Source organism: Homarus americanus, unplaced genomic scaffold (genome assembly GCF_018991925.1).
Source record: "Homarus americanus isolate GMGI-L3 unplaced genomic scaffold, GMGI_Hamer_2.0 scaffold59495, whole genome shotgun sequence".
NCBI classification, from domain to species: Eukaryota; Metazoa; Arthropoda; class Malacostraca; order Decapoda; family Nephropidae; genus Homarus; species Homarus americanus.
Window position 1 is genome coordinate 229,568 of NW_024732415.1, and position 24,092 is coordinate 253,659.

General features: G+C 41.3%; 1 protein-coding gene across 2 annotated transcripts; it reads left to right on the forward strand.

The window, feature by feature from the left end:
- Nucleotides 1-4,040: 4,040 nt before the first annotated feature.
- LOC121868518 (protein henna-like) lies at nt 4,041-23,613 on the forward strand. 2 transcript variants are annotated; one of them, XM_042369190.1, is made up of 8 exons: nt 4,041-4,148; nt 17,283-17,405; nt 17,759-17,933; nt 18,134-18,296; nt 19,794-19,990; nt 20,597-20,859; nt 21,092-21,321; nt 21,954-23,613. In XM_042369190.1, exons 1-8 carry the CDS (start codon nt 4,128-4,130, stop codon nt 22,111-22,113), a joined length of 1,332 nt encoding a protein of 443 aa, XP_042225124.1. In that variant the 5' UTR covers nt 4,041-4,127; the 3' UTR covers nt 22,114-23,613. The 2 variants fall into 2 exon arrangements, with proteins under 2 accessions (XP_042225124.1, XP_042225123.1); XM_042369189.1 differs by lacking the exon at nt 4,041-4,148 and adding an exon at nt 10,406-10,702.
- The last annotated feature ends 479 nt before the right edge of the window (nt 23,614-24,092 follow it).

Genomic DNA, 24,092 nt, shown 5'->3' on the forward strand with positions numbered 1-24,092 from the left:
CGGCCTACTCCACCGCCGGCGGCCTTCACTACTGGTGTAGTGCCTACCGGGCCTGCCCTGGTGTGTCCTGCTGCCCCCGAGCGAAGTCCTGCCCCATCCTCGCAACACTTGGTGCCTCAACCTGTCCACCACCCACCGCAAGCCGCACCCGTGTCTGAGCTGTTTCCACCAGGGCTACCTGGACCTGAGGACACCACCCCCGGCTACCTGTACCCCACCGACATGTCGACGAACACACCATCACAATAACACTAAAAGGTGTGTCCCTCAATGTTGTCAATTGCCTATGTGCCTCCCTCCACCCCTACTGTACCTGTCCCACCACACCATATCACCTCCACCCCCACTGTACTTCGCCACGTCTAGTACATTGGCAACCCTGAGCCTGGCCGCACTGTTTGTAATCTTTGTGGTCAACAGACTCTCACACCCTCTTTCACCACATCCTCATTTGCCCTATGACCTCTTCCTACAGGGATGGCACCTCTTCCCTCCTCCTCCTCCTAGTGACAGGCCTGGCACTTGACATTATTAGTGACCTGCCACACTTTGCCATAAACAGATAAATTGTACCGGGAATTTTCCCCCACACACTCATCATTGTCACTTTATGTAACTTGCTGACAAAACCCATGACCCTTCAGGCCTTTTACGCCCTTAATGCATGAGTCATAAAGGCAAGCATGAACTCCGCATGCTTCCCAGTTGGGCACTGTAAACGCTTCTGCGCTTCACCTTGCACAGGATGTAAGGGGGTGCCCAATAAACTAGCCCCCTCCGGGGCAGTCTGTAATCTGTAATCTTTGGGTGAATTTCTTCTAACAGCTGCTACCAATTCCACCACCAACAAAGAAAATAATAACTACCGTAGACACTGTATCTATAAAAAGGTATACTGGTTGTGAGCCGAAACTGTTGTGGTTTAGCGGCGATATGCAACCAACGTAAAATTTAGTCCAAACTTGGTGATCTAACTAGTGATATCGCAGCCCAAGACATCTTAAAGGACACGTAAATATATTGTGATGTTAAAATTGGACTCTACCAGCAAGAAGTTTCCGATGATAATATTAAGACGAATCCTTACAGAGAGGCAGCAAAGAAAGCACAAGTCAGGCAGCCCGTACTGGTTTACACTGGTTATCTGTTCGTCAAGGTTTATGCGCAACACCACCACTATCACCAACACCATCATCAGCATCACCAACAATATCAGAGCCACCATCACCACCACTATCACAAACACTATTAACACCAAAAAACATTACTTCTCACACCATCACCAACACCATCGTCAGTGCCAAGACAAACACCATCACCAATATTAACATCATCACCATCACAAACACTATTGTCATCATCAGCTTCGAGAACACCACCATCACCGTCATCATAGGCCCAGCATCACCATCACTGAACCACACACACAACAGCTCGACCTTTCAGCTTTCACACAAACACGGTCCGTCATTCTCACCAGCTAGAGGTCAGAATTTTTTCACTAATTCCAATGGGTTCATTAACACGCACATAAGCAGTCCCTCTCACACAAACACACCCACCCACCCCAACACACCCACCTTCCCTCCCCTTACCTAAGCTCCCCCTCAACAGACACACCCATTCAACCTCTCCCTCACCCCCACCCCCCACACACGTACACCACGCATGTGTCTCCTTCATAAATAACAGGAGATGCCTCTTGAGTCTAGAGGTATCTCCTGTTATTTGTTTATTGTCTAGAGTCTAGACAATAAACAAATATGGGGTAAATTCGACTATATTGGTAAGATTCCTGACGTACGATTTTGACTCCTGACTTTTTACCAAACCGTTCATAACGTACTATTTGTGTTTTTACCCTGACACGCCGATTTTTAACACTGACACGCCGATTTTTAACACTGACACACCAATTTTTAACACTGACACGCCGATTTTAACGCCGACTATCCACAATGTTAATGGGTTCCAATCATGACGGGTTCTAATCACACATCCAAATGGAATCTAATCTTGATGGTTAGGGTTGGTTTAAAAATATATTCAATATATGTGATGAACGTCGATCTCATCGTTCGTTATAACTTGGGTTTTACTGCTTGTTTTAAGAGTAATAAAACAGAGGAGAAACACGTCCCACTGCAATGATTATTGTTACCAATAACTCATGTTACGTCATATAATGGCCCCTGGTGTACTGTACATAAATGGCTAAATTATTCTTATAATAATTGCCCATCAGCAAAATAACCTTAACCCAGTTACTTGGATGTACATTCATGCTTGAAAGTTGTTTGTGGGTATGAATGATGATGGAATCGTCGCCTGTTATGGTCAGAATGGTGAGGCTACGTGCCACAAACACCTCCCGAACATTCTCTTACTGTCCCTCTCAAACAACATTGAGAACGTCATGTTAATAATTGAGATAAAGAAACCTTTCGACGCATGTATATCTTTAAGTTAAGGTAGCCAGCCCCATAACAGTCACCACATACTTGTGAAAATTCCTGTGCTCGCGCTTTATCCTAAGTCTATATTGGTACTGACATTTCTTAACAAACTTTGTGAATCTGAATCTAAAACGTCTTTCCGTCTGTGAACAAGGCCGTCTGTGAAACTTTGCAACAAGATCAACGGAAAAAAGTCATATGACTTGTACACATTGACAACACAATATCTATATGATGGCATTGCACGTAGGTTAGGTTAGGTTAGGTTTTCCGCGCCTTTTTTTCTGTGACTTTTTTCCTTGTGACTTTTTTTTCCTGGATTCGTAGATAATAACCCATGTGGATGGAGGTGGTGAAAGTACCCTGTACCCAGTAATGTCATCAAGATGCCTGCATTATAACTATCCCATCACCCGCGTCCTCAAGGTCCTATACAATAAATTTTGTTCCCTACTCACAACACATCGGGTTTGGGATCCCGGGCCATATCTCTTGCCTTTTGAAGCTTCGGCCCCTAAGCTTTCTGACCGTCACTTATCGCTTAATATTATTATTTACGGCTTCCCATACCAGACACATTCTATTAGTGAGTACAGTATTGGGAAGTTGGACTAAGGTGATTGTGTCGGGTAGTTAGAGAGGGTTAATCATAGTTTCAGTATTATTTTCTTTTGTCGTATCTCTGATTTAACTTTATTGTGTGAGGGATTGTCTTGTCATGTTGCCCCTGAAGGAAGATGTCGACGCAGGAGGGGCTTGGCCTCACCCTGCACGCTGATTGGTCGTCACACTGTGGGCTTGGTTTTGTCCTTCGTGCTCATTGGTCTACACCTATAGCGCACAACACATAACAAGGCTAAATTTATTTTTTTTGTTTTTCAAGTATTATACGAATATTACGAGTTTTCCTGAATACTATGTTGCAGTATTGTAGCTCAAAACATATGGCGCTGTAGAATGAGAATACCTGAAATAGGGTCTGACTTTTTTTAATAGACTGATGATTAAAGCTGTGTTTATTAATAGGTACAGGAACATGGATGCTAGTTGAAATAAATACTAAAGTAAGTTCAGTTTGATTTCAGCAGAAGTTTAACACAGAGCTGAATAAATATGTGCGTCTGTTTGAAAGTGCGTAATAAACTTTACCTGGTGCTATCTAGCCTAGCAATCAGCGGTTCTTGGTCTTCATAAATAACTGCTCTGGGTAAACTAAACCGGGACGAATATCAATGAAAACTGTACCCTAGTGTAGTGTTATGATCGATGTACCTGCCTGACGCTGGTCTTACTTTATTAACTGAGTGTAAAGCGCTTGAAGCACCCGATCGCCAAGCACACAACGTCAAGCATCACCACTATGACACAACAGGTAGAAATCTATTTGTTCACTCCCAAAATGGTGACGAAGCAAGGTCACCACTGATATCTACGCAATAAGACTCGTGGAATAATATGATATAAGGTCGAAGAATCCAACATAAGGTGAAGGGAATGTGGTTCTTCCTGATGTTTAGTAAACCTAGAGGCGGAACACTGTCTTGTGGAGGAGAGGGGGGGGGGCGAAGCAGAGACGTAAAATAAGTTGATTGGTATGGTCAGCGTTAGAAGCTCAGCAAGCCTCGTCGTGAACACCTGTGTGTGTTACCTCCAGCCACCAACACAACCATCATGGACGTAGAATACCACCAGGTGAGCGAGCCTTCCTCGTGTACTGTATTGCTGCCACCCGTACCCATGAACTGCTGCTGCGTAGATTAGTTTTGATATTGAAAACAAAAATTAATAAGTTTTATGTAAAAGTTATTCCAATCCTCAAACACTCTTAAGTTGAATCCCCCCCCCCCCAATTGATAGAGATAAATATATAATTCTTCTGTAAAATCGTCAAAATAATTTACAAAGATTCAATATGTATCTAGACTGTGCAGGTGTACAAACAATGTATCTAGACTGTGCAGGTGTACAAACAATGTATCTAGACTGTGCAGGTGTACAAACAATGTATCTAGACTGTGCAGGTGTACAAACAATGCACCTAGACTGTGCAGGTGTACAAACAATGTATCTAGACTGTGCAGGTGTACAAACAATGTATCTAGACTGTGCAGGTGTACAAACAATGCACCTAGACTGTACAAGTGCACAAACAAAGAATCTAGACTGTACAGGTGTACAGTTTATTTCCAGTAAGGTCCTTTGCAATATAACGAGCATTATATTGTACTTTATAATATTCGAAACTGACGGTTCACGTTAACAACCCAACGTTCAGTGAGAAGTTGAGATCGCATCTACATTGCAAGCCTCATTTACCTCCTGGAATACATCTAACTGCTAGCACACCATAAAACTTGCAGTCAGTCTCTACCGTAACTAATTCATTCCCACAGTCTCAGTTCTGGAGAAAGACAAAAACCCACATCAGGGAATATTTGAGAAGGACAATCGTCAGGATTCATTTGTAACTTAATGGAAAGTGATATTATATTATTTACAAGGGTTATACCGGCGCGTGCTTACTCTTGCGAGATAATTTCTTAATATTTGAGAAGGACAATCGTCAGGATTCATTTGTAACTTAATGGAAAGTGATATTATATTATTTACAAGGGTTATACCGGCGCGTGCTTACTCTTGCGAGATAATTTCTTAATATTTGAGAAGGACAATCGTCAGGATTCATTTGTAACTTAATGGAAAGTGATATTATATTACTTACAAGGGTTATACCGGCGCGTGCTTACTCGTGAGAGATAATTTCTTAATGATGCTACAGTTGTTTCATGCTAATATGATCGATGGTCCTAAGGCCTAATCTCATTTAACCTAACCTTAAGTAGGTGGGGTTTTATGCATAAGACTGTATGTTCATTTGTCTGTGTCATCCAAGAAGGTTACGTCATCCGTCCGAGATTCTTCTTGTGCTTTCCCGATTTCTAACACACTACCGTACTATGTTACCATGGAGACGGTCATGAGCCTCTTAATATACCACTAAGTTACCATGGGGACGGCCATGAGCCTCTTAATGTACCACTATGTTGCCATGGAGACGGTCATGTCAGATGAAATTCAATGTGGACAAATGTAAAGTACTTAGTCTAGGAGATGTAAACAGAGAAACCAGATACCAGATGAACAACGATGTTATTGAGAAACCCGACTGCGAGAGAGATTTAGGAGTAATGATAAGTAGGAACCTTAAGCCAAGTAAACAATGTGTATTTGCTCGAAACAAGGCTAATAAAGTACTTGGGTTCATTCAAAGGAGTGTTACTTACAAGACTAGCGAGGTCATCCTAAAAGTATATCTTGCGCTTGTGAGACCACACTTTGATTACGCAGTTCAATTCTGGTCACCTTGGAAAGAATTCAGATGAGAATGACAAGACTTATCCCGGGTAATAGGAACCTTGAGTACAGAGACAGGTTAAAGCATCTTAATTTGCATTCCCTCGAGTGACGTAGAGTGAGGGGCGATATGATAGAGGTGTATAAATGGAAGACAGGGCTAAACAATGGTGACATTACAAAGGTACTCAAACTATCCAACCAGGAGCGAACTCGTAACAATGGTTTTAAATTAGACAAATTTAGATTTAGGCTCGAAATAGGTAAACATTGGTTTGGAAATAGAGTAGTGGGTGAATGGAACAAGATACCAAACATTATCATTAACTCGAATACGCTGGATAGTTGCAAACATAGGTTGGATGGATATATGAGCAATAGGGGTTGGGTGTAAATGGGACTGCCCAGTATGAGCCAATAGGCCCGCTGCAGTTTCCTCCATTCTTATGTTCTTAGTATGCCACGACGTTACCATGGAGGCGGTCATGTGAGTCAGCTTCATTCACCTCAAGAGAGCCTGTATCTTCTCCAAATGGCTCTGGAAAGGGGAAAACAGATTTTCTTCAATATTAAAACTCTTTATGTATGGCAGCAAGTATTATTGTGCATGACAGGTCCCAGTGTCCATAGTTAATACATGAGTTTCCTTATTAATAAACAGGCGGTCGTTCTATTCCCTTTGTGAACCCATACCGACGTTGTGATAGAACTGTATTCCTCAAGATGTATTTTTTTCCTGTCCTCAAAAAGAACCTCATAAAAACCTTAATCAGGTATAAATAGCAATTTAGTGGGAAACGTTTTACTTTTATTTTATTTTAGTGTTTACGATGTTCCTATACACTTTCCGATATACAGTTTCTGAATATTGTTGACAAGTGCTGCACTACGTCCTTGTAAGCACTACCAAATATGGTGCGTGCTTAGTCCACCTCACCCCACGGCTTTGTTAGTGTCAAAAGTGACCATGAACCTTTGTATGCTAGTCTCATGAATACTAAGTAAGCGTGAGGGTCTTTGTGTTCTCTCTCTCACCGTCATACTCTGCATTTTCTTTGTTGCTAGAGACAGATGATCCATTTTTATAGGCTAAGAGAGGGACAACTTGGTCTCTGGGAAGACCTTGTATAGGTTCTTGTTTAACCCACACCACCACCACCATTACTAGGAACCAATATAGCCATTGGGTTTTCGCCTCGACTACCGTGTTATTGAGACGCTGATATGATTGACGGTGTCTGTTATTTAACTTGGATGGTTTCTCTTAAGGCAGCATGTTGGTAGCGGTATCCAAGTCAGAGTTGGTCTTGTGATTAAACGATTTGCTGCCGGTAAGGGAAATAAATATGTTACAGGTGCAGCAGTGCGCTCGTCAAGTGCGTGAGTTAATGTCTTCAGGACTGCTACTGAAGTTGGGTGGCAAGTCCTTTTGTGCGTTTATTTTATCAATCTCTCTTAGTCTGCTCTCCACCACAACGGTATGTTTATAAGGTCCTCATTATGCTGCGCTCCTTAACCTGTTCACTATGGGGACGCCACTTTTAAGATTTTATTTGGTTTACGTCAGACGATTTTATTCAGCTCAGAGGTTACCCTGTACACAAGGGGTTAGTAGACTATCTCCACTAAGAGAATCAATTGTAAAACATTAGGGCCTCAGGTACCGACTAGTTTGACAGGTGTGTGATATTGAGGTCAAGAGAGGATCGTTATAGTTGTTCTGGGAAGTCAACATGGCCGCACTGTTGGGTGCAGAGGCTTATTATGGAGATCAGTGCAGCTACGTTCCCAAGGAGAGTAATCAGGGCCTAGTAGTTGCCGTTGGCCTAAGTCTCACCCGGGAATGTTTTATGCATACTATAATATCAGCTTTGTTTCTGAAGGTTATCTGTGTTAAGGTTCCTAACTTGGTCCTGGTGCCACCCGCAAGTCGAAACTACTGACCGGGTTCAACTCACCAACAGTACATCATTGAGAGGTGTTGCATGACATAATATCTGACCCCTTGTGTGCTCGACGATTAGTGCTGAGAGAAGAGGTTTCTCTTGCGACCTGTTTGTTGTTTTGATTAGTTACACTGTAACCTTCAGCAGCAGGTGACCTTTTGTGACATAATTTATAAAGGAAAAAAATAGCCAAAAGTCTGTTGATTTAAAAGCGACTGACTGAGGCTGGTGATGTGAATGTAATCCACACTATGTTCAAGATTTAACCCTTGCGTTATCTGATAAGTCTCGCTCCAGGGGTCTTCCTCCTTCCACTCTATTTTAGGTTCGTGCATCAAAGTATCGAACTGTTTGACTTGCAGTACTGTGAGAGAGCTACAGTAGTATGTCCGTGCGAAGTTCTGCAACGTCAGCAAAGTGAAAGACGACCTTTCATCACCAGGCAGTTGATGTGGCACAAATTAAAACAATTAGCTTGGCTGCAGGTAAGCACGTCTTTACCTCCTGCTGCTCTGACACACATACTGTAACGCCTGCATTTTGGTCTTGACCGGGGACACTTTCAACATGCTGCTTAGATTAATTATGAGATTCTCTCTCCCTCTCTTTCTCTCTCTCTACACACACACACACACAGCCTCAATCACCCTTGAAAATTAATGATCTCTTCAAAGTTACTCCTACCCTGCAGGAACTTCCAAACTACTGCCCGACAACTACTACTGTATTTCACCTTATTAGAGGGAAATTTTAAAAGAGTGGTGACCGAGTGGTTATGCCATGAGGCTCTTATCTTACTAGCACAAATACGGAAATATTCCAGTTGGTTCTCTTCAGTTGCCGCAAATAGCTGTTGGCCAAAACAGAATTAGAATTATACTAATAGGTGCGTTCTCTTGTCCCCAGATACTGGAAAAAAATATCATATCAATATTCAATGTTTTTCCACGGTCAGGTGAGTTCTTAGGATCACTAGCGGCTGACGATAGTGACTTATACGGTAAATCATATTTAAATTACAAATCTTCCATGTTTTTTTATCTGCCTCGTAAACTACACGCTTTTTTCACACTTCAGGATGTGTATACTTATGTAACATGGCCTGTATGTGCATACGTAACACAAGGGGAGTGGGGAGAGGAGTGTGGACTGGGGAGGAGTGAGGAAGTGTGGACCAGGAGGGAGAAAAGTACAGAGTTCTGCCTCCACTCCCTCTTATGCCCCTCCCCTGGCCTAAGGCTGGGGTATATATCTCCGCAGAGACCCCTGGAGGTGTCTCCCCCTATGGTCAGAACACTCCAGCATGAATAATACAAGGTAGGAAGGACTCATCCCTTCGCTTTGCAAACACATCATTTCTTTTTCCCTGTTACCAAAATTCATATCCGCGTCATCCGATGACCTCTGCTGCTCCTTGATCATATCGTCAATGGATTAAGTGATAAGGTACTCGACAGGGGGGCGCTGGTGGTAGAGCGGTACCGTTCTTGCCTCGCAAGCAAGATGTCAAGGGTCCCCTTGGTCCCTGTTCACCTAGCAGCAAAGTAGGTACCTGCTGTAAATCGAAAGTTGCGAATTCATATTCAGGGTCAAGTTGTTGGAGTTTGCAATAACTTGCTTAAACATAAACCATTGACTCTTCAGGCTTCTACGCCCTTGACTCTTCAGGCTTCTACGCCCTTAACTCGTGAGACATAAGAACATAGAACATAAGAAAATAAGGAGTCTGCAATAGGCCGGTTGGCCTGTGCATGGCAGCTCCTGTCGAGAGTTAATACCACTCTCTATCATCCATGAATCTATCTAGCCTCTTTTTAAAACTTACCAGCGTTCCAGCACTTACTACAAAGTTGCTAAGCTTGTTCCACTCTTCCACCACCCTATTTGTGAACCAGTTCCTTCCTCTCTCCCTCCTAAACCTAAACTTATCCAACTTAAATCCGTTGCTACGAGTCCTATCCTGCTCGGATATTATAAGAACTTTATCTATATCCCCTTTATTGATTCCTTTCACCCACTTAAATACTTCTATCATATCTCCCAACACATAAGGCAAGCATGAACTTAGCATGCTTTCCTGTTGGGCGCTGTAAACGCTTCTGCGCTTCACCTTACTCGACAAATGATCACCTTTGGCTTGGCTTGTACTCGTTCCTGATTGGTTGAGGGGTATGTTCTTGTGTTTATTATGGTCCCGCTGTTGACTGGAGGCGCTACACTGATTATACACTGTCCAGGTATAAACACCTGACACATGTTAGGGACCTGCACAGACGTCAAAACCAGATTTGTTAAATCAGGACTTCTCAAATAATGTCAAAACAGATTTTGCAATGAACTGGATTCACATAAACAGCTGCCGTGTGAGCGATACTAGTGAAACATATGAAGGTTTCGTAGAAGTTGGGTGTGTGTATGCCCAGCCTCAACAACGGTATCATGAGTGAACATCCATGAATTTCGCTCCTACGACCAAATGGCACTAATACTGTTGGTTGGCATCTCGATTGTTGTGTCCCCTTAGGCCAAGCGAGGTAGAGAACTGGTTGTGGTGGTGATGGAGAAGGGAGAGAGGGGGGGGGGGTTGTGGTAGTGTGGCGTCAAGGTCCGTGTTTGGCCAGGACCTGGGTTTGAAGTTACCCGCAGCTTCACTGGTACTACACCTCCACGTCTTGCTCGCGACGGACGGCCCTAACCCACCTGCCCTTACCTCCCTCACCACCCGCCTCCAGTACTACTGTATATCCTCGCTTTTGCTACTGGTTTTAGTACTTCCTCGCTTTTGCTACTGGTTTTAGTACTTCCTCGCTTGCACTACTTGCTGTCAGAGCCCCAAGGACAGAACACTAGGTAACAGAGGTAGTAGTGCCGGAGATGGAAGGACCGAGTATGAAGAAGCAGTGTGTGTCCGAGGAGGAGGTGAAGTCTTCCAAGATGCATGACAAGGTAGGTCATTCATACGCTCCTTTAGTTGCTACCTCAATCTGAGAGCACTTAATTAAACTCTTCTGCTGTTCCACCGTCAAGTTTAGAGCACCGATACTTGTCTTTATCAGCGCTTTTAGCTTCACGTGAGCTATTGTAGCCATCCAATTGTTTGTTATTGTGATGATGTCCCGTCATGATATAAGGCAGCGGGAAGCATCTAGAGTTTGTCTGTCCTCCCGTCCATTCGCGCAAAAAATTATTCCGGTTCAGTAATTTAAGAAAGGCTTCGCTATCTCACATAAGAAAGTACTACACGCACAGGTTCCTTATTACAGTATTACATTATAAGCGACGGCCATGATGCGTTCTTTACAATAGCTCCCACAAGTCATGGCTGAGGACGCGACAGAGTAGTCATGTTAACAAGACGACACAGCTAATTACAGTAGAGTTCAAGATAATTTTGTGGTCATTTTAAATCGTTAGATATACTGCATGGTGTCCCTTTAAGGGAAATGTGTTCTCTCATCACCAGCTTCCGGATTCTTGGACATATCTTAAAAGTTTTTAGGCACAATAAACTTCCGTGACTTCATCTAATGACGGATCTCGTTATTATCATAAAAACTGTGTAATTAACAATACAATCTTTCTCATCCCCATTATTTTGGTTTTAGCCTTTTATAAGAAAATGTTAATACTATATTTCACTTGGAGAAATTTGGCGCTAACTAATGTTTATTAGCCTTCGTTTAGTTGACTTTTAGAATATTTATCTTAAGCCTATGGCCAACGAGGTAGCGAATACAAGAGGTTCATGGGGGTTGGATGAATCCTTTGAGCAATCTCTCCTCCCATTGGTCAAGAGAACGACACACCCAGATCCCCGACGAATCACAGCGTCAGGCTTCGGGGGGTGTGGATCGTACGAGCAGCAGGGATGTGAAGGTTACTGGCTATGTTTATTTAATTAACAGGTTTGTTATTTCGCCAATTAATGTTAGATGTTTCCAAATGGATTCGTTAGCTAACTGTTTGTCTGCCATGAGTTGATCAGTTTACTCCAATAGTTTAATAACAGTATATGATGATAATATTTACTCACTGCCATGGCTTTACAGACGATAACTCATATTAGGTGTCGCCCTCAAGTCTATTATCGAAAGGGACCATCACCTACCCCGGAGCCTTTTGGAAGGAATTTTATCTGAAAACCTGAGGTCTGGTTCACCTCACCGACCTCATCTCCCAGCGACCCAAACAACCTTCTCGTGGATTCTGAAACATTCGCATGATAATTGTTTTCATTTAACTAGAGAAATAAAATACAGTACCTTCTAACTTACTTAAGCCACATGATGATGCCTTTATTTGTGTCAACAGTGCACAACTTAGGAGTCTACCGCACCTATCCCTATCTCTCATTACCAGTATGACTAGAATATAAAATATAACCCTTTGAGAATCTAGTTTAGTCTCTCTCTCTCTCTCTCTCTCTCTCTCTCACCCGCCAGGAGGTCCAACTTCAGGCTCCCCGCATCCTCACTCACCCACTCACACACCACTCCACCACACCACACACACACCACACCACACACATACCACTCCACCACAACACACGCACACCACTCCACCATATCGCTACCCCACTCCACCACACCACACACACCACTCCACCATATCGCTACCCCACTCCACCACACCACTCCACCATATCACCCACTCACCACTTCACCACACCACACACACCACCACACCACACACACACATCACCACATCGCTAACCTATTCACCCACACCACACACACCACTCCACCATATCGCTACCCCACTCACACTCCACCACACCACACACCACTCCACCATATCCTACCCCACTCCACCCTCACACACACACACCCTCCACCACACCACACACACCACTCACACCACTCCACTTTATCACACAAACCACTCACACTACTCCACACACACACGCACCACTCCACCACACCACACACACCACTCACACCACTCCACCACATCACACTAACCACTCCACCACACCACTACCCTACTCACACCACTCCACCTCACCACAGACACCACACCGCTCAGACACCACTCCACCACACCGCTACCCCACTCACACCACTACAGCATATACATACATACATACATACATACATACATACATACATACATGTTCAGTTGGACTTTACACTTAACCTTGTATAAGCGCCATATGTCACAATAGGACAAGAGTTCTGGAATTCCCTAACACACACACACACACACGTTTCCGTTTCTTTACTTCAAGTTTCCGGTGTGAGCAGATACTGAACTAGAAAAAACTAGGACAAATACGACACTGGAATTGAAACTTAGAACAAAACTGCTCTATCAACCGTACAACATAAAAACTCCAATTAAACTCCAAATGTCATAATTTTTTTATATCTCATAGAATTACTGTACATACATACATACATACGAGTACACACATATATGGTTAAATTTACGCCCATTAATTGAAGATATCGTTTACCACACAATATATTATGGAATGTCTCGTTAGATACCGTCCGAGGAATGACAGTGGTTCGTTCGTTGACAGTCGAGTCATTTCATAAGCATGAACTATAACATAAACAACCCTTCTTGACCCTTCATGCTGTGGGTTTATGTGGGTGTTAAAATCCACTTTCTCTACTGTGTTTATGACGTTGAGTGATGTTAATAAGAGTATGCTAGCACACCTACATGTTGTTTTGGTCCGCCTCCTCTCGTGGGTGAGACGTAAACATAGTGACTGACAGATACAAATTCTTCCTATGTAAGTTAAGTTAAGGTTGTGGAAATTACTGCACCTTACTTCATACTTGGCTCTGTATTTGAACTAATATTTCTAATATTTTTTCTCGCTGACAATGGAAATAAGATTGGTTGGAAGCGATGGAGTCAAACTAAAATTTCGTCTCTCTTTGGACCTAAGATAAGACCTGTACCTTCATTCAGTCTTAAGTTATTCTTCCCTGTTACTGAGAATAAGAAAATGTATGTAATTAAAAAGAATTTCATTGCAATTTTCATTCTATTTTAACTGACGCTTCAGTCCGTTACGTCGCAAGTTCTCTCGCGAATGAATGTGGTAAAAAGCATCGTAATTATCATAATTCAGATGTAAGAGATTTATGGGTAGACAGATAATATAGAGATAATAAGATGTAAAGAGAGACAAACAGACACACATGCAGACAGATATAGGGATGATGCAACTCTTCATGACCAATGTATTATTATTCTCTCTCTCCCTTTCTCTCTCTCTCTTCTAAATGTTACATAACACTTCCTTGACATAAATGTATAGTATATATCAGGTGCCTACAGGAGAGCTCAGGTTCTCAACTGGCTCAGCCATGTTAATATTGTTATTATTATCCACTCTGTATCTGTGTTTTTCTGACTAAATAAACTGTTTCAATTCAATCCAATTCTCTCTCTCTCTCTCTCTCTCTCTCTCTCTCTCTCTCTCTCTCTCTCTCTCTCTCTCTCTCTCCCTCCCTACCAGCACACAAGTTTCCCAACCTTGGCAACTCAAGGTGAGGAAAGTTGCCATGTCACATCAAAAACAAAATAATTTTGATCGTTGGTTTCGATAACTTTAAATCAATGACAAACTTATCATTAAAAAGTCATCATTATTTTGAGCTGGAAGTTAGACGCTTTATACACCTCTACGTTCTTGCAGATACAGTACGTATTATTAATGGGTTGACAGTAATGAACTATGTCATATCCTCCGAGTGTAAAGTATTGGTTATTTCTGTCGCTTAACCTTAAGGCAAAAGCTTCAAGGCTTCCATGTTATGGCAGTATGTGCTCAAGGTTCCAGGCTAGGGCAGAATTTAGTGAGTTACATACACGATAGAGGACGAAAATCTTGTTGGTGTAGTGACTTATAATTGGTCTATATTTATGAAAGGAGAAGAAAACAGGTGAGAGACAGCGAGAAGTTATTATTAAACACAAGTAGTGACTATTTGAGAGACAATTCTGTGGACAGATGAAGGAGAAGGATGTTTGCTACCTCTCGTCCGTCACCTGAAGAGGTCAAGAGCTTCTTCGGACTGTAACTGCGACTCTTGTTATAAAATGTAATAAAATGCATGTTAAAAAAAGCAAGATGCGTAAAATAGGTGGAAAAGGTAAAGCAGAAGATTATATCTACTCATAGTTTAGGGAGAATTAGGGTAATTTTCCCTGATCGACTTATATATAAATGTTGTATTATATAAACCTGAATAAAAATGCCTGGGACGCCCGAGGACTTATAATACCATAGTGTAACGTCTACTCAGGGTCATCGGTGTCCTTGGGACACCGTGGAACCTAAAACACTTTGGGACCTGGAACACCTTGGGACATCCTAAGGCTTGGGACCTAGCACACCTTGATAACCTGAGACTTAAGTAAGTTTTCCGGGAAGGAGCATTACATCAATATCTCGTGAGTAACAACAAAATTTTCCCTTCTTGCGGCATAAACCTCCGGAGTCTGCGAGAAATTTCCTCCAAAATTAGAAAGGTCAGAGTGGCATCTTGTCATTCACCAACATTAAAAACAAACCCAAAGATGGATTCTTAGTAAGTATGTACGGTAATTATTTCCTTAAGTGGTGATATGAAAATATAAACAAACGCCTTAATAAATAAATATGAATCATAAGTTCATACATTAAATATTTTTTTTATTCTAAATAGGCCCCAGTCTCCTTGGTTCTCATTCAACCTAACGCTAACCTAACCATTTGGATTAAGGCCTAACAAGACCACGTTCCTCTTAGGACAGGGGATATTAGAAGTGACCCCAGTCTTAGTGGTTAAGTGAGTCAGGTTAAATTATGGTTCAACTCGTCCAGTCACCAATAATTATTTATAGGTTACTTCTTTTACGAGAGAGAGAGAGCCAACATGGCCTTAAGGGGTGTTTTCAGGTGGGCAAAGATGGTAGGGCACTCATTTAGGAACGCGCATGCGTGTGTGTGTGTGTGTAGACTAGAGGAAGAAAACTTATCTCACGCAGATGTTCGTGGTTCAGGAGAAGCGAACAGACTTTAGTAGTTAATTTAAAGTACCTGAGGCAAGCCCAAGCCCGGGTAGTCTGACGTAAGGAAGCCGTTGTATTACTAGAAATTCACCTTGAGCTAGTCCATGGATGACGTAACATTCTCCGAACTACCATTGTTTTCCTAATTATTGGTTTTTTCTTCTATAATATCGCCATATTTCATCTCATCAAAGTAAACAAATGAAGTAAGAAACAAAATATTACTCGCTATACAAATGGGATTATAAGTTTGTTGCGTTCGTAAAACAAAAACATAACTGAAACACGATTTCACGGCCGTATAGCAAGTCGTGACGAAGGGTTGCGAGCGGTGTGGTTGCAGGCCTCGTACATATATAAGGTGGCGGGAAGTGCTCGGTGTCAGTCTTGCTCGTTATCCGTCATCATCAGCGTCTACAGTGTGAACTCTGATATTCTAGTAAGTTGTCTCTTTAGTTATAATACACAGGTGACAGGTGTGTGTGTTTGATCTTGATTCAATGTCTTTGTAAGTTAATCTGGCGTTAACAAGTTGCGGTAGTAATAAAAAAAATAATTTTAATAATAATATTGGAATTGGAGTATGTGGTTGTCGACAAACATTATTACTGAATTAATATTATTACTCTAAACTAAAATAACAAGATGGTTTAACTAGTCCAATAAGTCCAATCTAAAATCAACGTAAGTATCTGGAAAAGATGAGAAAAACATATCCATTCCCAATAACTCTCAGTGCCCTTGCCAATGTGTCGCGTTTCAGAACCTTTCATTTATTCTCTCGCGCAACTATAAACGAAACTGACCGCAAAGATTAGGTAATAATGGCAATTTTTGGCCGGCTAGTCTGGTTAAATACAATAGCATTTTGTGGGCGCCAGTTAACTGATCGATATAACCTGGCGACATTGGTGGGTGATAGTTCAGTTAATCTATGTAAACAAGTGTTGGGGTAGAGGCCAATCAACAGATCTACAGGACTTTAGGAGGAGTAATAAGTGACAGTCAGCTTGTCTATTTTAACGCAACTGCAATGGCGAGTGACAGGTACAGTCGCGGACAAAAGTTCGCTCTTCGTGTTGAAACTGAATCACGGGAAGGAGTCTCCGAACTTTATTTACCCTGACTGTTATCTGGTGCGGGTGTGCTGTTTTATCTCACTTGAGGTCGATATTGCTTCATTTTGGGAGGGAGCAAACTTTTGACCCCGACTATACCTGTACCAAGAAGGGATTGTAAAGTGTACAGTCAACAACGAAAGTCCCGTTCGCCTCTCACCACGAACCTCAAGATTCAGACTAGTGAACCCGAAGCAATATAGACAGCGCTGCATTATTCTGTCCATAAATGCTTCGGATTCACGAGTCTGAATCTTGAGGTTCGTGGTTCATGAGGAGAGGCGAACGGACTTTAGTATTTGACTGTACTTCTACTGTTAAATCCGATTTAACTTCCTGATTCTGATGCTGTTCACAAGAGCTTGCACCTTATCGTCGTGTTTTATCTCCAGCCTACACGGATGGAGGGAGGCCAGTACATCATTGAGGGGGAGGAGGAGGCCCAGAGCACAACCCTCATCTTCTCCATGAGTGAGGAGGTCGGAGCCCTCGCCAACGCGCTCAAGATCTTTCAGGTCAGTACTCTGAGCATTTTTTTAAAGCAAAATTCTTAAACAGGAACTTGTGGGAATTCGTAATAGAATATGTGAAAGTAACAACACAAGATTATACAATTGCCTTCAGTATACTTCCTCAACCTGGAGACCATCCTAAGACGAAACTCATTAAAGAACATTTAGGCTTTATTAGTTATACGCATGAGAAGCATTTGACATTTAGAAATTTCTAGTGACGACCAATGATGGAATCGAAGAACGATATTCAATCTTGTCATGAAAATTAAAAAAAAATCTTAAAAAAGGCAACTATCTTCAAGAAATTAATGACACTCGAGGAGAAAATATCTCATTGTGGTGTTCTTTCCCAGGCCAACAATGTTAATCTGCTGCATATCGAGTCTCGACCCTCGAGGCGTGAGGCCAAGTACGAATTCATGGTGGAGTGCGACACTGCCTCAGGCGATGTCGGGGCCGCCATGGAACAGATGAGGGCCCGTTGCTCCTACTTCCAGGTCATTTCCAGGAATCACCTCGATAACAAAGGTATGATCCTTCCCAGTACAGAAAGAGATAATCTGTAATTATATCAGTACCTCTACCAATTCTGTACTTAAATTAGTATCAGCGTTAGTATCAAAAACTGTACCTGTAATAAAGTCGCACTTGTGACTATCATTCCTTGTTTTTTTTTTCTGAACTGGCAATTCATGAAGTGAAACTGACTGACATCTCCCCTCCCCCAGACACTGTTCCATGGTTCCCCCGTAAGATCGCCGACCTGGACCGTTTCGCCAACCAGATCTTGTCTTACGGATCAGAGCTGGACGCTGACCACCCTGGCTTCACCGACGCTGTCTACCGCGACAGGAGGAAGTACTTCGCTGACATTGCTTACCACTACAAGCAGTGAGTCAAGCACTAGTGTTTGTTGCTGTAGAATTGTTCGTTTTGTATCCTGTTGTTATTTACAGTGGCGGCTCATGATAAATTGCAGAAGGGGGGGAGGGGGGATAGCATTTTTTTTTAAATTTGCCACACAAAAAAAAATTATATTATTTACCTTAGGGTCTAGTTTGTGAGTTGATGATGGCGTGAATACTGTAGGGCCCAGCTGCGCATTACTTGAAAATAAACCTTTTCATTAAAGTTCTTTATTTCTGTGATCATTTTATTTTCAATAGATATCATTGCTAAAGCAGATAATGTGATTCACCATGGTATTCCACAAGAAAGTTTCGATTTTTTTCAGTGATGAAAAGCACCTTTCTGCCTCAGTCGTCATTGGTGTTATCATTACCTTGATAAACTTTATAGTTTTGAGAATGTTCACTGTAGATAGCTTTCATTAATAATTTCTCACAAATCTAAGAGACTTTCTGATTTACATAAATCTTCTCTTGTATAGAGCACAAAAAGTTCAGTTTTCAGTTTGTCTTTTTCAAGCACGGGATAAGGTTCAACTGCTTTCTCAAGCTCATTACTGGGAAAATTACCAGCATACTTTGGAAAGTTGTTTACCAGAAGAAGCCCTTACTTCCAAATGATTAACAAAACTAAATCTTTCTTTACATTGCATCACGATTACATCACAGACTTCTTTTGCAGCAGCTGATTTATCTCCTGAGCATTTTCTGTCCACTGTTAAGTTAAAGTGCTGCTATACATCTGCTTTGCACGTATCAGACTAGTCTCTGAACTGCTGATATTACAGCCCAAATTTCAGTGCAGCACGAGTGCTAAATGCGTAAAAAGAACGTACAGTTGCTAACTTGCTATGATTGTCATATAAGTTTAGGTGTATTATTCTTATGAAAATAGTATCAGTATAAAATTAAGACAACATTCTGACTGAATAATTTTATATAACAAAATTTTGTTTTGTTTTTTTCATTCTGGTATAGAAGTAGATGTATCGTACGTCTGATAGTTTTGTCGGGCTGCAGCCAAAGACTATATAAGAAAGGCGGGAAAGCAAGGCGAAAACCATGTAAGCCACAGAGCATACACTGTATAGTTGGCCGCGGGATCAACAGATGGTGCTGATCGAAGCTAAAAGGCTCTCGGTTTTTTTTTATCGATAAAGGTAGACACTTTCCGTCTTTCTTATATAGTCTTTGGCTGCAGCCCTATAGGGGCTGCCACTGGTTATTTACATCTTTTTTTTTTGCTTAATTGTAGAGGGAATAATAACTGGCGCAAGTTAACAAAACTTTGCAGCAGTGGTTGTAAATATCATAGTTTACACTCGGTGTTTAGTCAACTTTGCAGACGTTTATCTGTTGAATATTTCATACAACTTTCGTTGGAGCTATACTTGTGCCCCTCCCTGTTAATTTAGGTTATTTTAAATCTTAAAAACTGTTAATTCGAATACACTAAAAATTCCTGATAATTGTTTTTCAGTTTCCAAGAAATCCCCCGAGTGGAGTACACGGCCGAGGAAAAGGAGACTTGGGGAGTCGTGTTCCGTAACCTGACCAAGCTGTACAAGACACATGCCTGCAAGGAACACAACATGGTCTTCCCACTGCTTATAGAAAACTGTGGATATCGAGAAGACAATATCCCTCAGCTTCAAGACGTGTCTAACTTCCTCAAAGGTAAATATTGAACAGACAGGTTTACCACAAATATACAGAAAATAAGGGATACAAACTAGAGACGAATACACTAGTAATAACGGCATTAATCTTAAATGATATTAGAATCAATAAAAAGGGTCGGAGGGGTATGGTCGTGGTTTTTTAAATATCTACCACGTAAAACTTAAGTATTTCCTGTGAAATAATTTTGTTTTCAATCGGCGAGGTATAGAATTTCTCGAAGTATCGTTTACTGATACATAATGCAGTAATTTTATTGTTCATATATCAGAACCTGTAATATATTATATATACAGTACGACGTTCAAGTAAATCAATGTAAACAGTTTACTCCTCCAGGTTCCAAATTTGAACCGAGGTAACCATGGCTGGTAGTGAGACAACTAGTCCACATTAACAACTAACTTGTGGCTCAAGCCTTCACAAGTTAGTAAGGCGGTGTAGCTTTTAGCCCATCGTGGTTCAGTGGACTAGCTGCCTGACTATCAGTCAGAATAAATTAAGATTCTGCTGAATTATTTCATATGAACTCAAAATAAACTCCCAGACTATACTGGCTTTACTAAAAAGAAGAAGAAAAACTTACAATAATTTAACCCGTAGATTGCACTGGGTTTACGCTGCGCCCAGTGGCTGGTCTACTGTCATCTCGAGACTTCTTAGCCGGGTTAGCGTTCAGGGTTTTCCATTCGACGCAGTACATCCGTCACTCCAGCAAACCGCTCTACACTCCTGAGCCTGACATCTGCCACGAACTGCTTGGTCATGCACCACTCCTAGCTGACCCTGCCTTTGCCCAGTTCTCACAGGAAATCGGTCTGGCGTCTCTCGGAGCTCCTGACGAGTTTATTGAAAAACTTGCCACGGTGAGTTGACCCCGCGACACACACTAGGTTCATCAATGAGTTTTCTAACATCTAATCATAGTACAACAATTGGTATTTTGATTACGTATTATTTTACGTGTATCTTACTATCCTGAGGAATCCAGCAATTTAAGATTGGATTAAAGATTAAATGAAATTTGGGCTGGAGAGTAAGTTTGTACATCCACTCCTGTATAATTAATTTTTATTATATATTCTTCATATTCCACAGTGTTATTGGTTCACTGTCGAATATGGAATCTGTCAACAAAACGGAGAGAACAAAGCGTTTGGTGCGGGTCTGCTGTCGTCCTTCGGTGAGCTCGAGTACTGCCTCACAGACAAGCCAGAGCTGCTACCCTTCGACCCCGCCAAGACGAGCCTGCAGAAGTACCCCATCACCGAGTACCAACCGGTCTACTACGTTGCCCAGAGCTTTGAAGATGCTAAACAGAAGATGATGTGAGTACCACTTTTAGTTGTTTCTTGTTATTGATTCAGTATGAAGTAGAGATGAATGTCACATCCACATCTTCATCTGCTGAACATCCACAACATTTTCACAACAACATCCACATCTAGAAGTTGCTGATGTCTATAGTTTGGGATTTTTTTATAATATTTATTCAACAAATTATCATATAATATATATTTTATCACACACATCAAAGTGACACTTGGATAACAGGTTGGGGGAAAGAAAGGCAGTGGAGAAGGGATAGAGGGTGCTTGGAGTGAAAGATCAACAGGATGAAAGTAGCAATATGTGCATCTTATCACTTTCAATACACTCTCTCTCTTTCATGTCTGATAGTTTTCCCATTTTCTCTCTGAAAGAAATGGACTTTCATTATTCACAAGAAAGGGTTACATCCCACTTGGACGATTCCCAAATAGAGGATGTCAAATCTGACAGCCGATTCATGTTTTACCTTTGATTATCACTGTGTGTGACTGCTGCTCGATTGAGAATGAGCAATACATGTAGTTTACCTATTATATAATCATATAATAAATGTATTGTGGGTTTTATAAAGAAACCCTAACGTTTTCATGATTAACTCCCCTAATCCTTTTATGATCCTCCCGAACAGACAATTCGCCGCCACCATCCCAAGACCATTCTCGGTGCGGTACAACCCTTACACTCAGTCCGTGGAGATCCTCAACTCGAAGCCACAGATACATTCGCTGGTGAGGGAGATTAACTGCGACATACAGGTCCTCATGGATGCTATCGTAAAGCTCAACTAAGAAGAGAATTACCGTGTAGTTCCAGATTCTCAGATTCTTACAATATTATTTTTCCATAACTAATAATAAGAGACCAAGTTACTGTAATCTTTGGCCAATTTTGGTGCCATTCTGACCCTCATCATATCTTAACCGAGACATTATATGCATTCTCTCATCATTTTAGGTGAGATATAATACAAATCTCTGAGAATGTGGGACTTAGTCTGTGTCTATGTAGTTTATTATTAAAGGAGATTGTGACTGTACTAACAAGGCCATCGTGTTTACATGATCATCTCCAGTGATATTATTCTCCTAAGAGTGTTTAGTTTGATGGCAAAATATTTAGCAAGGACAGAGGCTACAGTGTTAAACCATTTATGAAAGGAGACGACACAAACCAGCCTACCTTGACCTTAAGTCCCAAGGTTAAGTTGGGTTTGTTTACGTTTGGTTGGTTCGTGTCGTCCAAGTTAACAGGTGGTCAAGAACTGTAGCCCCTACCCTGCTCCTGCACAGGAGTACTTTCTTATACCGTACGTTTTATAAACATTCCATATTCACAGCTGTTTATGTGCTTGGTTACCTATAAATACCTCTAAATCATCTGTCTGCGTGGATTCTTTGAGGATTTTCTGAGAGCAAGGTGATAATACAATAGTATCGATGATCTTGAGGCTTCACGTAATGCTATTAGAAAACCAACTCGCTCTCCCTGTCACGCTAATCTCTCGTGTACCCCTCACACACACCGTTTTGTAATCTCAACTCGGAAACTGCGATTGTCCGCAGAAACTCATCCCTTGTAGAGACAACAGTTACCCTCAAATGGAACGACGCCATTCGAATGCTTGATTATCTAACCAATTAAAGAGAAGTTGTAATTTAAAAACCACACTGGACACGGGCAAGTATTGTGGTAGAAACAAATTCTGTCCCGTCGTTTTGTCTGTGGATAATAGTTGACATCAGGGAACCAGTTTATAATAGGCGTTTTCAAAGCTAGTTTTAAGTAATTATTTTGAAGGCGTTTTTAGACGGAGAGCAAATTTGAGAAGTATATACCATGTATATCCTTGTGTGTTCTGTAATTTTTAGAATCAAATTTTCATAAGATGAAAGTTCTTGAGAATGCTGATAAAAAAATTTCAAGGCACTAACAGTTACATTTAGTGATGTAAGAAGGCTGCCATATTGAGCTATTCTACGGAAGGGTATTTAGTGTTAAGCTCTTCACTGGGTGTCTGGTTATATGGGTTCCAGTTCTAATAATCCTCAACTTTACCTAACCTCGAAATTATCCCCAGTCTTAAGAGGTCCAAATCCTAATGATTGGCTAGGCTGGGATCTATTAACAGTAGAGTCCACTTGGCCTGTGCCCGTCGTGTGTACATAAGTAGCATCTCCCACACAGTAAAATCTGTCTGTGGCAGTGCAATATTATCTATAAAATATTTGCACTCTTTTTATTAAAGGAATTATCATTTTCATTATAATAAATAATGTATTATCAACATATCCCCCCAAAATGTTTTTATTTTCCATTCTGTAGTGCTTTTTTGTTAACGAATAGCCAGTAGGTGTTATTAGACAATGGGATAACATTTTAGGAACTATACTGTACCAAGCTTAATACAACTGCCTATTGAAATTCCTTGCCCTGATACGCCTTTACATCCGCCCACAACTAGAGCACACACTCACGTCTTAGGCACACTTCACCCGCTGAATGTAAATGAAAACTATCAACAGATTCTCACAGAAAAATGTAATAATCAGAGAAAAGTGAACGGTAGGTTTAAATAGTAAATGTTCAGTGAAAGTAACCAATATTACAAGAAACGTGCCAGCTGGTAACAGTGACAGGTGGGAAGACAACAACACTGTGAAAAATAACAAGTATGTATCAGACATATCAACAATTAAAAAAAAATATATATATATACAGAATGAAGGGCTGAGGCAATATACCAGGGAACTGGTCATAAATTAAATCA

Excerpts from the sequence above, each read along its gene's own strand:
- LOC121868518 (XM_042369189.1), top strand. The coding sequence starts at position 10,631 with ATGGAAGGACCGAGTATGAAGAAGCAGTGTGTGTCCGAGGAGGAGGTG. Across the intron at positions 10,703-17,282 it reads CTTCCAAGATGCATGACAAG|CCTACACGGATGGAGGGAGG; the intron begins GTAGGTCATTCA and ends TTTTATCTCCAG. Across the intron at positions 19,991-20,596 it reads CGTGTCTAACTTCCTCAAAG|ATTGCACTGGGTTTACGCTG; the intron begins GTAAATATTGAA and ends TTTAACCCGTAG.